We start from the raw sequence: 19,214 nt of genomic DNA on the forward strand, positions 1-19,214 counted from the left end.
TTATTATAATGACTAGATTTTAAGTATTCTAACGTTTTATTTATTTATACTTTTGTAAATTGTTTTTGTTTTCAATCGAACGAATAAATCTACAATATTGTCATTAGAGTCAGAAATTATGATATCCGCAGTAGAACTAGGGTCACCGACATAGCTCGCAGGATTGCAAACCTTAAGTGGCAGTGGGCGGGGCACATTGCTCGCAGAACTGATGGCCGGTGGGGCCGGAAGGTTCTGGAGTGGCGTCCGCGTACCGGAAGACGAATTGCCGGTAGGCAAGACACACCAAGATGGAGCGACGACCTGGTGAAGGTCGCGGGAATTCGGTGGTTGCGAGCGGCACAGGATCGGTCGGAGTGGCGAGCCTTGGGGGAGGCCTATGTCCAGCAGTGGACGTCTATCGGCTGACATGATGATGATGATGATGATTGTTTAATACAAACGAATTATAATGAATTCTGGATAAAACTTAACAGCTAAAGGATAGCTCACGTTAGACTGGGCCGTGTCTGGGCCGGAGCTTCCGGCGCTTCGTTTTCTATGGAAAGCATCACGTGATCACCTGTCATGTCATAGAAAAGTAAGCGCCGGAAGCTCCGGCCCGGACACGGCCCGGTCTAACGTGAGTCATCCTTAATTCTTCGTCGCAACAGTCGCGACAATTCATTTTTGAGAAACTGGAAATGAAAAAAAAAAAAAAATTTTTACATCTTAACCAGGGTAACAAAAAACTTGGTGATTTTGGGGTTGAAAACTATTCTATACTTATATATATTCTATACTTATATATACCAATACCTAATTTTAACAAAATCGGTACAGCGCTTATTGTTTCCCCATACAGAATTCCACCCCCCTTTTCACCCCCTTAGGGGTTTCTTCTTTCTTTCTTTCTATATCCCAAGCTTGATTCGTTGAAAAATGATTTCAAAGTGAGACAAATTATTGTTGTTCTGATTCAAAGTGTTGTTTATTGACCGATTGTCACCCATGTTTGTGCTGCGGTCTCGTCTCAGACTAAACATTTTACCGATTCGCGACTATTTCAGGGACTATTAACCAAGCTTTGGGATATTGGTCAAAGAAAATAAAACTGAATATTAGGCGGTAAAAATTATGTATGTTTTTTTTTCACGTAGATACTTATGCCATTTATGCGTGTCTTATTTCTTTGGATTTTGAAGATTGAGGAGCGAGGAATGGCCAAGGGGAGGGGGAGGGGCATACATTTAGTTAGAAATTCTATTCTCTAGGGGGAGGCAGCTTACTCCCCTTGCCACCCCCTGGCGACGCCCTTGAGCAGCGAGTGAGCGAGCGACGAGAAGCGAAGAGAATTTATCGCTGGGCGATAAGAGTTTACTTAAGTGCGTAAGGAAGGAAAATTAAAAAAAAAATTGCAAACTACAACGTGTAATGTAACTTACATATGTAACTATTATCAAATGAAACGTAAAAACGTTACGAGAAACAAATGACGTCAATGACGTCTCCAAACCTCACCGCGTTAACAGCACGCGATTTGAGATACAATACATTGCGGCTTTTGATCGATCGATTGAATTCCTTGCACCTATACAGTATAGGTGCAAAAATATAAAATATTTAAGTGGTTGTGGGCTTATTAGCATAGACTTTAGACTTTAAATAACCCTAAAAAGAAGTCTAAAGGCGTTAAATCGCAAGATCCTGGGGGCCAATTCTGATCACCGAATCGAGAGATCACACGACTAGGAATTTTCGAACCGTAGGTACCCGCCACATTCATTACTTTTGAAATATTGTTCAATAATAAAAACGCGTTGATCTTTCGTATAACCCGCCATTTTTACAAACCCTAAACATTTAGCTGTCAAATAGTTTTTTTTAGGGTTGCCAGCACTAAAATACAAAAGTATAGGCTATACTTATTAGATGTTATTAGCCAGCGATTATTTAAAATCGCATGCCATTTGTTGCAACCTTGCAACGTAACGGGTGTCCCAAAAAGGTCGCAAGATTTCAATTTGCCGCCATTTTTGTATTTTAGTGCTGGCAACCCTAAAAAAACTATTTGACAGCTAAATGTTTAGGGTTTGTAAAAATGGCGGGTTATACGAAAGATCAACGCGTTTTTATTATTGAACAATATTTCAAAAGTAATGAAAGTGGCGGGTACGGTTCGAAAATTCCTAGTCGTGTGATCTCTCGATTCGGTGATCAGAATTGGCCCCCAGGATCTTGCGATTTAACGCCTTTAGACTTCTTTTTAGGGTTATTTAAAGTCTAAAGTTTATGCCAATAAGCCCACAACCACTCATACTTTAAAAGAGGGAATTCGGCGCTGCATTGGAGAAATTCAGCCGCATCTATGCAAAATGGTCATAGAAAATTTCGACAAAAGAGTGCGTATGTGCCAGCAAAGCCTAGGAGGACATTTGCCTGACGTATTATTCCACAAATAACCCTATTTTATGTATTTCAAGATTTTATATACAAATGTATTATAACGAAAAAAAAAATGTGTTTTTCATCAATTTCAAATCTTGCGTCCTTTTTGGGACACTTTATATAGAAGCCTATCATATCAAATGAAACGTAAAAACGTTACGAGAAACTACCAACAGCCGGACGTCTCTTGTTTTTCAGTCTGTCTATGCCCCAACGTAAAACGTTTGATATGTCAAACATTGTCTCACGGCCATTTCACCAAAGATCCGTCTATTGTTTACCACTGAGGTCGGCGCACGCGTCACTCGCTATATTATCTGTACAATCGTCACACTGCCCATTATAAACCTTGTTGGAATGGAATAAGGTACACGAATGGTCAATGGTAGTACAATGAAAATATCGAATTATCGGCGTTGTATTGTTACACGTTTTGATGCTTGTGCTTTGTGCTGCTTGGACGTGCGTCAAACCTATTTACTGTTTAGTTTAGTTAAAGTTAGTACTTATGTAATTTATTTTATTAGTGAAAATAGTAGATTGTGTCACAAGGGAGCAAAATGACATATTTACGGCGAGGGCGTACAATTGAATCCTAAACGAAGCGAAGGATTCTATAATAGAATCCTGAGCGTAGCGAGGGATTCTAACATAGAATCCTGAGCGTAGTGAGGGATTCAAGTGTTAACGCCCAAGGTGAAAATAATTTTGCTACCATGTGACACATACTGCTTTTCACATCACCTATGAGGAAATTACATACTAACATTAGGTTTCAAAACATTATTATTTTAAGCAAAGATCGATACGGACAAAGTGCCAAAAATATGTGTACACGACCTTAGTATAGGTACATACTTCTGGCACTTTGTCCATATCGATATTTTCAGACGTGACTGTAGTGACAAATTAAAAGTACCTACAGCTCATAATTATGTACCTAATATCTTTTCAAAAACAGCAGCAAACAACTAAAGTGATACAATGAAAATCAAGTACATTATTTTTGTAGATTTTTCTGATAACAAATTAGCTCTTACCCCTTTGAACCAAATCTTCGGAAGAACACTATGAAGACTGATATCACTTATATTTATTATTATTAGTGTCGTTACCGGGATGCTGCTTAAAACATCTGACACAGAAATTTATACAGAATACAGAACCGCATAATGCTTTGTGAAATATTTGTACATTTTTTTTAAAATATAAACTTTTTAAATTGCATAGACAAGTATGGCTGCGTTTAAGGAGACCTAAAATGTCAAAATGATAATTAAATTATTAAACTAAAGTTTTTTACGTTTCTTTGTAAATATTACGCTAATTAATTAATTTACTTAATTTAAATATGATATTAATTAATTTAAAATACGTTAATTACATAATTACATTTTTTGTTTACAATTACAACAAAATATTATTTAAGTTAGAAAAATTGTATGCACGTAATCGATTATAAAGAAATTGTAATCGATTATCTGCATACTAATTTCATATGTCTTTGTGTCAATATTTCATACTGGCAACAAAATGTCCTTGAACAGAAAAGTGCCACTTTGATCCCTCCTAGCAGGGAAGAAAAGTTCCCTTTTCGAATAGGTGATGTGAAAACCATGTTTCAGCAGTCAAAAGCAGAAACTATTCAATTCAATTTATTTGTATCAGACATAATTAGTCCATAGCACTATTTCCAATGGTAAAAAAAAGAAAACGCTTGTTTTTCATCCTCATCCAACCTAGACAAAAAAATTATAACAGTCTGGCAAAAAAGAGTAGAAATTAAAAAGTGGCAATACTGTAGTATCGGCCCTTTCAAATCAATCTAAGAAAAATGGGACGACACTAGTGTTGCCACTTTTTAATTTCTAATCTTTTTTGCCAGACTGTAACGACTTTCCAAAAACCTCGTACAAAAATCAAACCAATAGGCAGTACATTTTATAATCTGTATATATAAACGTAAAAGTCCTGACTAACTGACTGACTGACTGACTCACTTAAATCAAGCAACGCCCAGCCCAAACCGTTGGACCTAGAGAGCTGATTTTTTCACAATGATAGCTTTTATGACGTTAGTATCCACTAAGAAGGGGTTTTTCAAAATTCATCCCCTAAGGTGGTGAAAAAGGGGTTGAAAGTTTGTATGGAGATCATAAATTTGTTTTAAAGTAAAAAAGCATATTATTAAAATACAAGAAAAGTAAGTTCAACGTTCTTAAAAATTCAACCCCTAAAGGGGTTAAAAAGGGGATGTAAGTTTATATGTGGTACATTACAATTATTTTCTTTTAAGCTAGGAACTTGAAAATTGGTAAAAATGGCATTATATTAAAATAGACAAAAACTGATTACTTACACCGTTTTTGAAAAGTTTGTATTAATAGTAATAATAGTTTCGGGAGCGATTTTTTTTTAAATAGTGGACTTGTAAATCTTCTAAGAGGGTCGAGGGATTATATCGGGACAATTTTTTTCAGTTAGGGTCTTGAAACTTCGTAGTTTGTGAAAGACAAATTCCATGCGTTGTATAATTATTAACAAATGATTAACCGTCCCTACTGATATCTTTTGCTGCATAATGTTCTATACCTATTATGCTCATGTAGAATATATAACCACCGACATACAAATCCACGCGTACGAAGTCGCGGGCAACAGCTAAGTTAATCTTATAATTTCATAAAATTCTTAGTTATTTTATTCAGTAGTTGTTCAAAACACTACCTTGTTACAAACGCATTAAAATTTAATATTCCTTAGTCTCAATTTTTGTGTAAATTCTCATGAAACTATATTTTTTTGCCACCGTGTTATGGTAGTAAAAATATGAAGTTTACGATTATGGCCAGCTCTCGCCACAAACGGCTCGTTAAATCTGTGACGGGTTGTATTATGGACTGGGGTTCCGTAGCGTAGCTATTGCGCAGCGACACCATTTTCCATAGGGCTGACGCCGACTCTCCAAAGACGTTTGAGTCCTCCACCATATTAAGTGGTTGGAACTGTTGGAAGAGAAGTTGCGCGTTCATTTTAGATCGATAGAAAAAGTCATCATCATTATTAACTTAAGAGTTATTCTCTTGTCGGTGGAGTATCTTCCAGCTTTCCCTATCCCGCGCCAGCTCTTTGACTTTTTGATACGACACGACCCCTACTTTTTCTTTCACTTGATCTAAAAAGTTGCGTCTGGGTTTTCCTCTACCCCGCTTCCTTCCTATCCGCCCCGCCAGGATAGTTTTAAAGAAGTGGTCGTGTCGTATTAAGTGTCCAATCATTTTCCCGCGTCTATTTGCAATAGTGTTCAGAATAGCTCTTCTTTCACTCACTCTTCTTAGCACACGGTTATGACGACTATGTGAGTTAGCAAAACCTCTATCGCATTTTTTACTTTTACTGTGGGATTTTCCCGGAACAAATAAAAATAGCAAAAATTTTACCAACACCCAAGAAGGATCTGAAAACAGATGCAACTAAAAAAATTCCCTCCTACTGCAGCGTCGCGATTAGCCGTGGTGTCGCACTGCCAGAATTCAAGCATGTATTGCAACCTGTGTTTTTTTCTTTATCTTTATATAATGATACATAATAGTACTGTACTGCGTAAATACTATGTATACATCTAGACTGTATTTTAATAATATAGTATATGACGTAGGGCACCCGCCTCTACCGGATCACATAGATTAAATGTGATCCGGTAGAGGCGGGTGCCCTGCGTCATATACTATATTATTAAAATACAGTTTTTACTAGTAGGTACGTAGGTACCACACTAGTACGGAGGAATCTTTTCCTACTCTTACGAACATGCTGTAAAATTAAAATTGTATTCAAAGGAAATATATAAAATGAAATTGAAATTTAATTGAAATTTCTGTTTTTTTTTCTCTTTCTAAGAAAATTTCAGCGTCACGTAGTGTGTCCTAGGATTCACTTCGGGACATCAAGAGTGAAGACCTTTTAGCACAATTCTGTTCGTCTAAATGAATCAATATAACATTTAAAACTTTAGCGGTTTGAACACATATTAAGTCACATTTACCCACGACCAGTGAAACCTGTGTCGAAACGTCGGTAAATAAAGGTAACAAAATAAATTCGCGATAGACCCGTTTCTAAATGTGATTTAATTGAATCAATGTTTTATGTTATTTTTGTGCTAATAAATATTTCTTATTCTTATTTTTAAACAAATGCTAGAGAGACAAGAATAATTTGTCTCTGTAGACGTTCCAGACATATCATTATAGGCGGAACTCTAAATCACCTGGTGCGTGGGAGTTCAAATAATGTTCAACCAGCGGCGTAGCTACAGCAGTAGCATATTTTATACCTAGTTATTTTTTTACATTTTACGCTCAATTTATATATTATTATACAGTGTGGAAAAAAATTATGGGCCCTGGAGGGAAAGTGTTTTAAAATCTTAAGTTAGCTCATTTTATATAAAGGAAACATTTATTTTTTATTTTTAATAAGAAACAAAACTGCATTCAAAGATTTTTTAAATTCACTTGTCTCGCCCGGGAATCGAACCGACTCAAAATTCTAAAAAATAAACGCTATTTTATTCTACTATTCGATACAGTTAATGTTAATGATAACATTTCTCCAAGAAACATTAGGTCTTACACTCGTCTGTCGTAAAAAATATCAATAAAATCGAATATTTAGTACTTAAGAATATTTTTACAGGCAAAATTGAAAAAAATAATTGAAAAATCAAACACAAAACTGTGTTCACGTCTTTCCTGTAGACATACCCAAAAGTTAAGGGCTAATATAAAGGTTAATCTCCTTATTTAACCCTTATCCAGATGAAAAGGTATTCCTTTTATTTGGATGGATGTAATTAAAAGAATGTTATTTATTTATTAAATTATACTTACTACTTTTTTATTAGTCGGTTTATACAATAGAAATCTAAAAAAAGTTGTAATGAACGGCATTTTTTTTGCTGACTGTACGTGCATTTTTGAAAATACAAGCCCCCCCCCCCCCCATAAGTCCCCGGTAAGCTCGGTTCTCCATACAAACGTAGTTCCGCTCTCATTTTAAAACGACTAGCTAGATTGCTCTGAAACTTTTTACTTACAAAAGGATAAATATCTATGCCTGTAATTAGTTTATGTAGCTTCAGAATCTTCAGATACCATAGTTAAAAAAACCGGTCAAGTGCGAGTCAGACTCGCACACCGAGGGTTCCGCACTTTTTAGTATTTGTTGTTATAGCGGCAACAGAAATACATCATCTTTGAAATTTTCAACTGTCTAGTTATCACGGTTCGAGATACAGCCTGGTGACAGACAAACGGACAGACGGTCAGACGGACGGACCCGACAGACGGACGGACGGACAGACGGACAGCGGAGTCTTAGTAATAGGGTCCCGTTTTTACCCTTTGGGTACGGAACCCTAAAAATTACAGCGAATTTAAGTTTTACATACAAAACTGCACGCCAAAGTTGCAGTTGGCATGCAGTCGGACTGCAGTTCCCATACAAATTGCAGTCGGGTTGCAGTCCGTTTATATCGGTCTTTACTATCGTGTTTACAAACATTACAAGCGAACATTTATTGCACAATTAGGCATTCAACGGTGCCAAGTCTATATTAAGAACATTTTAAAGTGATTTAAGAACTATCCGTCAACAATAGTGAAAACAATCACACAGTGAAAACAATAGTGTGTAGTGTGTAGAAAGAAGAGAGAGGACCAATAGAGGGTACCGTAAAATGGGGTGAGTAGGGTTCACGGGGAGAGTTGGGTTATGAATGGGGAGAGAAAGGATGAAAGGGGGGTGAGATTTTTATGTTAATGCCACAGCTGTTGGATCTCCAAATAAATAAATAAATATTGTGACAAATCTAATTTTCCATTTATTTAACTAGATTTAGGAATAAGATTCAACATTTTAATAACAAAACTTCCTTGAGACACAGACATATTAAACATATTAGACATATAAAACATATTAATATGTTTAATAAGATTCAACATTATTTCAACATGTTTCAACAACCCTATTGCGTGTCTATTCCTTAGGATAATATTAGGTGAGAAGGAATGTAGGCTATTCACACCTAAATGATCACACGGTTGATCATAAAGTCACAGTCTGTACCAGCTACGTACTAGTTTATCCACAAGTACATAATTGCGTGTCTATTCCTGGCGAGACGCAACAATTGCAGTGGGTGTGCGCACGCGCAAATATAGCTGCAGGATGACAATGATCACATCTTGAGTTGACGAATAGGGTAGTTGACACATGTTGAATTTTGTAACTAAATATAGTTTAATAGATAGAGAACGAGCAATTTATCACAATAAAATGGAAACTTCAAAAATATATAGGAATAATAAAAAAATACAAGATCTCAAAGTTTACAAAAAATCTAAAACTAGCCCCGGGTCCCGTTTTTACCCTTTGGGTACGGAACCCTAAAAATGATGTAATCCGCAACAGGCTTTGTCAAACTATAACTTTATTTTATAATTTTTATAATTAAGTAAGTTTTATATAATTAAATTATTACCTTGTATCTTTTTGGTTTTAAACTGATATGTAATGTGATTGCGCTTACTATGTAAGGATTATTTATTTCCAGTAATTTTTTTAAGTTGTACCCACTGACATGTAAATTAGCTTTACCAATAAAATGATTATGATTATGATTATTTGTCGGAATACAGTAACATTAGGTCTTAATTATTACAAGCAATCCTTGTATTTCAGCATGCAAGCAAACGTAAAAATGATTAATTTAATTTAATCTAGAACAATAATAACAATAACTTAATGATGATTGGCCATGATTAAAACTATCCTATGTCCTTCCCCGGGACTAAACTTTCTCTATAAAAATATTTCTCGAAATGAGTTCAGCGGTTTAAGCGTGAAGAGGTAACAGACAGACAGTTAATTTCATATTTGTGCTATTAGCCTTAGCCAAAAAATAGGTAAAAACAGAAACTAATTTAACATATCTTAGCACATTTACACTTACTAATACTAACTATTAATAATTCATTAGTTTGTGGTAACAAGTTATTTGCAATTAACCCCTCGAACGCCCGTATAAAAAAAAACTAGTGAATAACCTTGAAATTGTAAATTAAAGTTCAAATTGTCTGTGACGTATACGGGACAAGGGGTTGGACGGGTTATTAATTAAAATACACAAAATCAGGTAGGGGTTGCTTCCCACCTAGCGCCACCTTTTGACAATGACTGAAGTTACCAGTGGTGTCAGAAACTCGGTGTATCGTCCGCTGAAGCTGAATATACTGTTTTCAGTATTCGGCTGAAACTTGCCTCGCTTTCGTTTAACGTTCCAACGCTAGGTGGCAGGTGGTGGTGGTTTCATAGTATTCGGGTATTTTGTGTTAGAACTTCTAAATAGTAGCGTTTAATCCTAAATATATTTTGGAAAGGCCTAATTTCGAAACTTATTTTTTTTTTCACTTAATACATTGACAAGCGATGTCGCCGATGTCGGTAATATATTGTAAGGTATAAATAAGTACTGTGTCAAAGTCACAGTCAAAGTCAAAATACCTATTCTTTATTCAAATAGGCCTAGCAACAAGCACTTTATAAACGTGTATATTTTAAGCCTAATATAAAATAAATAATAATACAAGAATTTTATTTCGGACATAAATCCATAGTTGTTAGTTACATATTACATTAACTTATAAAATAGTGTTAGAAGAATTACAAAACTAATCTTAACCTACATACCTAAGTATAAATTAACCTATTTTACTGCAGTGTGGAGTTTTGTCCACTGCTGCAGCAGAGGGGAGTCCCACCTATCCAACAACGCCATCATGATACTGTTAGCGCTGACCCGCCAGCGGCTAAGTAAAGAGGCGCACCGCTTCCGCATGATGGCCGCAAATCCGTCGACTTGCTGGTGCAATATGATAATATTGATAATTTAACCTGATATAAAAAAAAATGGTATTAGCGTTTTAATTAATTAAAACTACTAAAGGACATTAAGGATCAAATATTATAAAATTAAAACTAGAAGAAAACCTAAAAATAAAATTAATTGTAATTTTAGCAAACTAACAGGCAATGTATAGGTAGGTAAATAAAAGGCCTATGTCCCGTTCCGACTATGGATGGTATAGAAAGGATCGCAATCTCTTATGGCAGAATTGTTGTAAAAGTGTCCGCGTTAAGCTTTAAATAATAGTTCCTAATCTCTCCGGTGGCGCTAGTTAGGCTCTGGGACATGAGTATAACATGAACCATATAAGGCAACAAATAACCCGACCAAATTACGTAGGTTGTTTTTGGTAGTATTTCGGTGTATGGTGGCGCCGCCTAATTACTGTTTTTTGATGGACACTTTTCATACATAGAGATTTGGCTCCATTATACAGTCTCCATGGTTCCGACTGTCACCTGACTGTGACATTTTTATAATGTACCTACTGTACCTAGGTAATTCTTGGTACCTACATAATAAGCATGGGCTGACATGGTCTTGGCCTGTTTAATTGACCGATAGAGCCCGCAGCAGCGCTCCGTTTCTGCTCAGGGAAAACTATGTCTGTTCGGCAATTTTCCTCTAGAGGTCGCATTTCTCAACAAACTGATTTTCGTGAAATTTTGTTTCTCGAGACTACAGTATAGGTTTGTTAGGGTTTGCAACGCTAATGTAACACCAACGATATGGTACTGAAAAACCGGGCAAGTAATAGTGCGAGTCGGACTCGCCCACCGAGGTTTCCGTACTTTTTAGTATTTGTTGTTATAGCGGCAACAAAAATACATCATCTGTGAGAATTTCAACTCCTATCACGGTTCATGAGATACAGCCTGGTGACAGACAGATGGACAGCGGAGTCTTAGTAATTAGGGTCGCGTTTTTACCCTTTGTGTACGGAACCCTAAAAAAGATATAAAAGAAGGCTCTATAATTAAATTATATAATTTACATTTAATGTATGACGTTATATCTTGCCGAATCAGTTTTTGGGTTTACTTCAAAACTGGGTTTGCGAGGAATACTCACAGAGCCACTGAGGGGCTAGGTACCGCGAAAACCGAAATTCGCAAATCGCGGGGATATTTCTCTTTTACTCCAATGAAAGCTTAATTAGCAGCAGCAGCAGCATCAGCATCCTGGGGCTGTTTGCGTATAGGTTTGACTGCCCCATTTATGACAAATAGAGGCAAATAATGCTTGGGCTTGTGTAAATTTTTATTTTGTTAATTATTATTATCTTTTATTTATTTTGAGTCTTAGGTTAGGGTTTTATAACATGCATATAAAAGTAAAATACAAAAACACTTACAAAACATTACAAAAAATATATAAACACATTATAAAAAACCTAACCTAGGGTGCCGCCGGCAGCGGGGCAAGGCCCAAGCTGCCGGTGGTCAGGGCCGCAGAGAGAGGAACCGGCGGACTATCCGCGCCGTGTCCATGATGTTAATTATTATTATTATAATTTTTTTGTAATTATTATTTTTTTTGTAATTATTAATTTTTGTAGTATTTATTTGAATTTTCTTTTAATCAATAAGGATTTAATTGTTATTACTTGTTGTATATACTAATGTAGACTAAGGCATTGTTACTAACAACATTTTTATGGGCCCAGGTCTAAAATAAACGAATATTTAATCTAATTTAATTAGAGTGACAGCGATTTTCGCGGTTATAGCCTATAGTTAGCTATGAGCATGTTCAAACCAAACTATGTACAGTAAGTAGGTAAGTGGGTCCATGCCGGTGGCGGGGTTCAATTGGCGGCTAATTAGGTCGCCGTTAATTGTAAGACTTCCTTCCACTTGTCTACCTATACTCCTACACTCTTGACACAGTGCGGACACGCTATAATCAAAAATCACTTGCGTTTATATGTGTGAACAGCACGTCTGTACACGCGGAATGCATCATAGTGTGAGTAAGTTGCTTAAAAATACTGAGCGGCCGGCAAACAGCCGTCAATCTGCTGTCGAGGGGCGAGGTAATTCGAGTCGGGGCGGGGCGGTGCGTGGCCGTTCTGTATGATAATACTAGTTGCTATGCCCTGACAGGGTAACCATCCATGCACTTAATACATGATAACACCTTAATGTAACCATGGTTCTGCAATAAATGAAATGAAATGTAATGAACTATTACTTATTCTGTGACTCTGATCTGATATTCAATTTACGAATAACGGGCCTTATTCACGTATTAGAGCCCATCAACGTGCTCACTAGCGCCACTGCTAAATAATTGTGATTATTTAAAAACGATAAATATTTCAAAAAAGGGGCCGCTATGTACTATATTTTGTATTTAAGTACCTTTTGAATACATTATAATAGTTTTTATGTTGCTGGATTAGTCAATCTATGCGTCCAGAGTTAATATGGCCGTTTTTGTTTTGAGTTCATAGATCGACGAATACAGCAACATAAAAACTGGTTGGATGTACTCAAAAGGTACTTAAATACAAAATACAGTACATAACGGCCCCCTTTTTTTAATATCTATCGTTAAATTTAAATAATCACAATTATTAAGCAGTGGCGCTAGTGCGCACGTTTTATTAATACGCGAAGGAGTTGTTGCAAAATACCATGTTAAAATATTTCAAAAATTTTGTCATCCATTTAATTTGCCCCGACTACAAGTCCACCCTGTATAGGTTTAGTTTAATAACTAGTAGCAATAAGTGGGTTAGTTACTGACTCGTGTTGATTCGGTTTTAGTAAGCAGTTCGGATACGCATACCGATATACAGAATATACAGGGTGGAACAGAACGAACGACCTTTACGCAAACGGGGAATTGTTTAGGCTACGTACTTTATTTTTCACTTATTAATCACGTTAATATTTCTAACCGTTTGTGAGATACAGTTTGTTAAACATTAGTGCAAAAATCTGTATGTTTCAACCCTAGCAAGTAGATCCGATGACATCATGAACGTAAAATGTAAACTCAAATCAAAGATAGATATAACTCCGTAATAGATGGATACAGTCTAAGCAAAAAACGTGCCTCGAAAATCACGAAAATTTGATTCTCGATCAGATGGCGCCACTAGTTTTGGCCTACTCTCGTATAGAGGGCGTTGACGGTTTTGTTTGTTGTTTATAATTTTAACGCATACCAGTGAAAGAACATGGGTCAAAATCATATAAAAATAATTAATGCAAATAAAAAAATCATTCATCCATATTTAAATACATTTTAACGTATTTTTATAAATCTTCATTTTTAGTTTTAAAGTATGCCGATAGATGGCAGTGAATTTACAGTGGTTACAAAATTTACTATGACAGTACCGCTCTATCTTATTATATCCTCATTGCTCAAATTAATGAAATGACATGTGTCAATTAAAAATGTAAATAACTTCGTAGGGTTGTCACTAATATTAACATGCTTAATTTTAATGATTTTGTTTTACTTTTTAATCCAGCTTTGCGATTGTAATAACTCGATTGTAGATCGCTTAGATAACACTGTTCTTTCAGCTCAGTCGCTAGAAATGTTCCACCCTGTATACAGTGTGTTTGGTTGGATATACGGTGTTCGTAGGCGCGACGTGCACTGGTCGCCTAAAACGCGAATAACTGAGTGCTACCGAAAATCAGCGCTGCGGCTAGCCATGGCATTAAGGATGACTCACGTTATACCGGGCCTTGACCGGGCCGGAGCTTCCGGCGCTTACTTTTCTATGACATGACAGGTGATCACGTGATGCTTTCCATAGAAAACGAAGCTCCGGAAGCTCCGGCCCGGTCGCGGCCCGGTGTAACGTGAGTCATCCTTTACGCTTAGTGGGGGTCCTTTTTTCGTCCGCTCCTTTATACACTCTCTTAATATGTAACGTATACCATCATGTGACGGTGTGAAAGTATGCCATTATATTATAGTTTGATTTAAGAATGAATCACGCTAGCTAGAATGGTGCGCGTCGCGGCCTAGGAGGCGCCCGATACTCCGTTTTCTACGACAGGTGATCGCTGATCGGTGAAAACGTGATGCTTTCTATAGAAAACGAAGTGTTTCCGACGCCGCGACCCGGACCCGGACCGTTCTAACATGAGTCATTCTTTATGAATTCGTAATTAAAACATTACAAATTATTACAAAACATGCGATGAGGCGATCAGTTGAGAAGACGGCTGGCTCAGCTTGACTCGGATGGAAGGAGCTGGAATGGACGTAGCCGCTCAGGGTCGCGACAAATGGAAAAGTCTTCTGCGAACCCTATGTCCCTAATGAGGGATAACAGAATTACATCGTCATCATCATCATCACAAAATTGCGTTCGTGGCCCACAAATAGTCTCGCCGGAAGACCAGCGCTGACTTAAGGGTTAGCATTATGCTGAGGCGGGACCATTTCGTGGTAAACTAAGCATATACTTTTTTGTTTTAAATATACTTTTTCTTTGTAATACGTTTGTATGAAATGTAGTTTACCATGAATAAATGAATTCTATTCTATTCTATTCAAAATATGTGTGGCAACTGAAAAAACGTTTTTCACCATACGTATGCGCACCGCCGCGGCGCCGCCTCTCACCGTCCCATCGACATCCTCACTGCACTCCCAGCGCGCCGTCCGGACGGTCTGTTAGAAGCTTTATAAGAATTATAAGTATTCACTTATATACAGTTTATCGTACACAAGTTCAGTGTCGAATGATGCCGGACCCGGAAGATAAGAGTATTCAGGTGAGCGCGAAATTATTTTTTCACATCACCTATTCGAAATGGGGCTTTTTCTTCCCCGCTAGAGGAGGGATCAAAGTAGCACTTTTCTGTTCTAGGACATGTTTTTTTTTCTTTTTTGTATACAATATTTTTAGGTTAAAATATTATTTTGGAACATAACAATTTTCTCATAGGTGATGTGAAAAACAGTATGTGTCACATGGTAGCAAAATTATTTCCACCTTGGGCGTTAACACTTGAATCCCTCACTACAGTCACTACGGTCAGGATTCTATTTTAGAATCCTTCGCTACGCTCAAGATTCAATTATAGAATCCTTCGCTTCGTTCAGGATTCAATATACGCCCTCGCCGTAAATATGTCATTTTGCTCCCTTGTGACACAATCTACTATTCTTTTCGTAAGCTCATTTTTTTAATAATTTTCTTTATTTATTTGTGTCTGACCGAAACTTTATATTATACACAAATAGACAGTAGTATTTTACATATCGGTTACAGTATTTGTTTTACAAGGGGGCAAAGTTGTTTAACCGCTCGTGTTAATATTGATACCCGAGCAAGCGAAAAATTCCAAAATTGAACCACGAGCGTAGCGAGTGGTTCGAAAAGTGGAACCTTGAGGGTCGCGTGGGTTTCAAAGTACGAGGGTTAAACATATTTTGCCCCCGAGTGAAACACAAAATTTTTCTCCACAGCAACACAAGGAAAGTACTAAGTGTAAGTCAAACAAAATCATAGCAAATCTATTCAAAATTAATCTTAAATATTTATTATTCAAAATCATCATTTAAAAGTTAATTCTACCAGCAAACATAAGAAAACAACTCAAAATTTGAATTTGATTACTTTGCCTCACATGTGAATAAAGCGCAATTTTCTTATCAGTTTTTGAACAATCAAGAGTGCCTTTACCAGGTGGTGTGGTGACAAATGTATTTATTATTACTTAAGTTCAGTAATTTTTTTCAGTGCAGAATATTTTAACTTAGCTTCTCAACTTTACGTACGTTTAGCGTTCGTAAAGTTTGTTTTAAAAGTTTACAGATTACTAGCTACTTTACATTTTTTAATTCGAAAAAAATCAAACGGCATAGCTGTGGTTGATATGCAACAAATTGCGTCAAAACATTTTCATAATATTAATATCCAGAGAGGAAAATGAGAACTACGTTTGTATGAAATAATTATTAATTATTTGTATAAATTCGTATTTTTACACAACTATTGTTACGGTTTTTTTATAACGTTTATAATTATTTATTTTAGAATCGTTTCGCCTCTATACTTTTGTAGCATATATTATTATGTTCCCTATATACCAAGAAGATTAGTATATACTACGGGCTACGACGTAGCACTACAAGTGTAGCTTAGTATAAGGCGTGAATGAGTTAATTTCGATCCCTCTCTATTTATAACAAAAACATTATCAGTCTCTAATAAAAACATTGATTGACTGATTTATTTCCCAGCAATGTGTAGGTAGTTTATAAAGTATAACAAATTATGAAACGTTGAAATTTTTTTTTTAAAGTTTTACCACACAAATAAAAAAACCGGCCAAGTGCGAGTCGGACTCGTGCACGAAGGGTTCCGCACCTTACTACTAAATACTTATTTTATTCTGTTTTTAGTATTTGTTGTTATAGCGGCAACAGAAATACAATCATCTGTGAAAACTTCAACTGTCTAGCTAAAATGGTTCATGATATGAATGTTCACGGTTCTGTATAGTGACAGACTGGACGGACGGACGGACGGACAGCGTAATAGTAATAGTCTTAGTAATGGGTTGGATACGGAACTTAAAAAGCATGCTGTATAATTTTGCCGAAAGGTTTGAGTACCAAGTTTCTATACATCATTGTAGTGCGAGGGACGAAAAATTATTAGGCTACCATACAGAAAATCGGGCTTCGGTATTACGCAGTACTACGTAGGCGAACAACACGAACGAAGCGATGCGACGCGGGGTGAATCAATCCTTTGATTAATACCTATAGAAGTGTCCTACGTGGGCGATCTCGTTGCGAACGCGAACGCCGTGAGCCCGCCGCGCCGCGCCGCTTCGCTTCGCGTTTGCGTGTTGTTCGCACTTCTTACGTAAGTAAGACGCTGCTTTAGGTACCCTACTGCTCAGTGCTCAAATTTGGTTCGCCTTTTAATCTGTCATTGTTTTGTGTCGACGTTAAATAAAATTGCTGAAAGCGTCGGCACAGAATATATAATAGTACTATATTCTGTTTTTTTTATTCCGTAGACTAAAATGACATTTCATGTGGTACTAAGAAATGTCATGTCTTACACATGAAACGTCATTTTAGTCTACGGAATAAAAAAACAGACCTTAGGTAGGTACAGAAGATTCACTCCCAAACAAAACGCGACTACTACGCGCAAGGCGGCGCAAGCGCGTGCAGGCGTCCGTTCCATAGCGGTGTGCGGCAATTACTATGGCAAAACCTCAAAATTGAGGCGGCCGGAGGTACTTGTAGCGACGAAATTGCGGAGTGAGACACGCCTGGTGTCGGTGACAGGTTAATTTAGCTTGAGTGACAATTTACGGTCTCGGGTCGAATGTTTACTAACAAACGGTGAGTCACATTTGTTTTTCGTGTCCGAAAATAGAATGGAAGCTGGCGTTTTACTCGTTTAAGGAATATTAGGACTTATAATCAAACTAGATATATACAGTGGTACTACGTATTAAACGAAATTAATAACTACAGCTTAAATCTTGCCCTTAAGGCATTGTACCAAGGATGCTGGCGGCATTTCCTCGCTGTATCGCAATGCTGATACGTTGTGCGAGGAAGCCGCCAGCTCTTCGGTCACCAAACTTATTATGTGTATCACCATCTTGTTAGGTATATAAAACAATAAAACTTCCGGAGTGGAAGTGAGTTAATTTGTACCCTTTTAAGAGATGAATTCCGAGATAAGAACTACTTATGTCCTTCCGGACTACCGGTTCAACTAAATCGGTTCAGCGGTTAAAGCATCAAGAGGTAACAGACAGACAGACATATTCGATTACGCATTTATACTATTTGTATGGAATTATGGATAGTATTAATGGTGTTTAACGTTAGTCATGTGGTCTTTAAACAATTGGTGCCTTGAAAAGGACAATACAAACGCAATAGAATTACCTCATTGGCTTTTAGACTAAATGTCAGTACTGTTGTCTTTTTAGGGTTCCGTACCCAAAGGGTAAAAACGGGACCCTATTACTAAGACTCCGCTGTCTGTCCGTCTGTCACCAGGCTGCATCTCATGCACCGTGATAGATAGACAGTTGAAATTTTCACATATGTATTTCTGTTGCCGCTATAACAACAAATTCTAAAAACAGTATAAAATAAATATTTAAGTGGGGCTCCTGGCGGCGTGATTTATTTGTCGTTTTTTGCGTAATGATACGGAATCCTTCGTGAGCGAGTCGGACACGCTTGGCCGGTTTTTATTCATCCACGAAAGGGTACTCCCGGTAGCAATGACGATGATATTTAAGTGTTATGTTGGGGATGATGTTTGGATTGACCTTTCGTAACCTTATCGTTACCAACTTTCTACCCTGAAGGGCCCTCCACACTCGTGCGCAAATCGCGGCGTGAAGCCGCGAACGCGAGTGTGCAGTATAGTTCCCTAATAATCAGCGAAATCGACTGCACACTCGCGTTCGCGGTTTCGGCCGCGTAGTCTGGAAGTTTAAGATACGGATCGGATATAACAGTGTCAAATTTGATAGAAAATCACCGTACTCTGTCTTGTACTTACCGTACAATTTTAGTCGTATTTAAATCTCCTAAGATACCGGCGAAATAGTCCCACTGGACTGAAGCCATAATTTTAAAAGAATGATTTTTTTTCTTTTTTTTTATACTACGTCGGTGGTAAACAAGCATACGGCCCGCCTGATGTTAAGCAGTCTCCGTAGCCTATGTACGCCTGCAACTCCAGAGGAGTTACATGCGCGTTGCCGACCCTAACACTCCTCTCCCTCGAGCTCTGGCAACCCTACTCACCGGCAGGAACACAACACTATGAGTAGGGTCTAGTGTT

At 37.2% G+C, this 19,214-nt stretch overlaps 1 protein-coding gene across 5 annotated transcripts in view; it reads left to right on the forward strand.

Annotated features, from left to right (window-relative positions):
- Positions 1 to 19,214, forward strand: part of LOC134742680 (uncharacterized protein ZK1073.1) — a 74,101-nt gene that overhangs the window by 16,668 nt on the left and 38,219 nt on the right. Inside the window, exon 1 of one of the 5 annotated variants that reach the window (XM_063675874.1) lies at positions 15,040 to 15,147. The exons of the other annotated variants lie outside the window; for them this stretch is intronic. Within the exon in view, the coding sequence (XP_063531944.1) occupies positions 15,115 to 15,147 (33 nt within the window). The 5' untranslated portion in view covers positions 15,040 to 15,114. Of the gene's footprint in view, positions 1 to 15,039; positions 15,148 to 19,214 lie in introns of those variants that run through there. 5 annotated transcript variants of the gene reach the window in all.

This window comes from Cydia strobilella, chromosome 7 (genome assembly GCF_947568885.1).
Source record: "Cydia strobilella chromosome 7, ilCydStro3.1, whole genome shotgun sequence".
Classification (NCBI taxonomy): domain Eukaryota; kingdom Metazoa; phylum Arthropoda; class Insecta; order Lepidoptera; family Tortricidae; genus Cydia; species Cydia strobilella.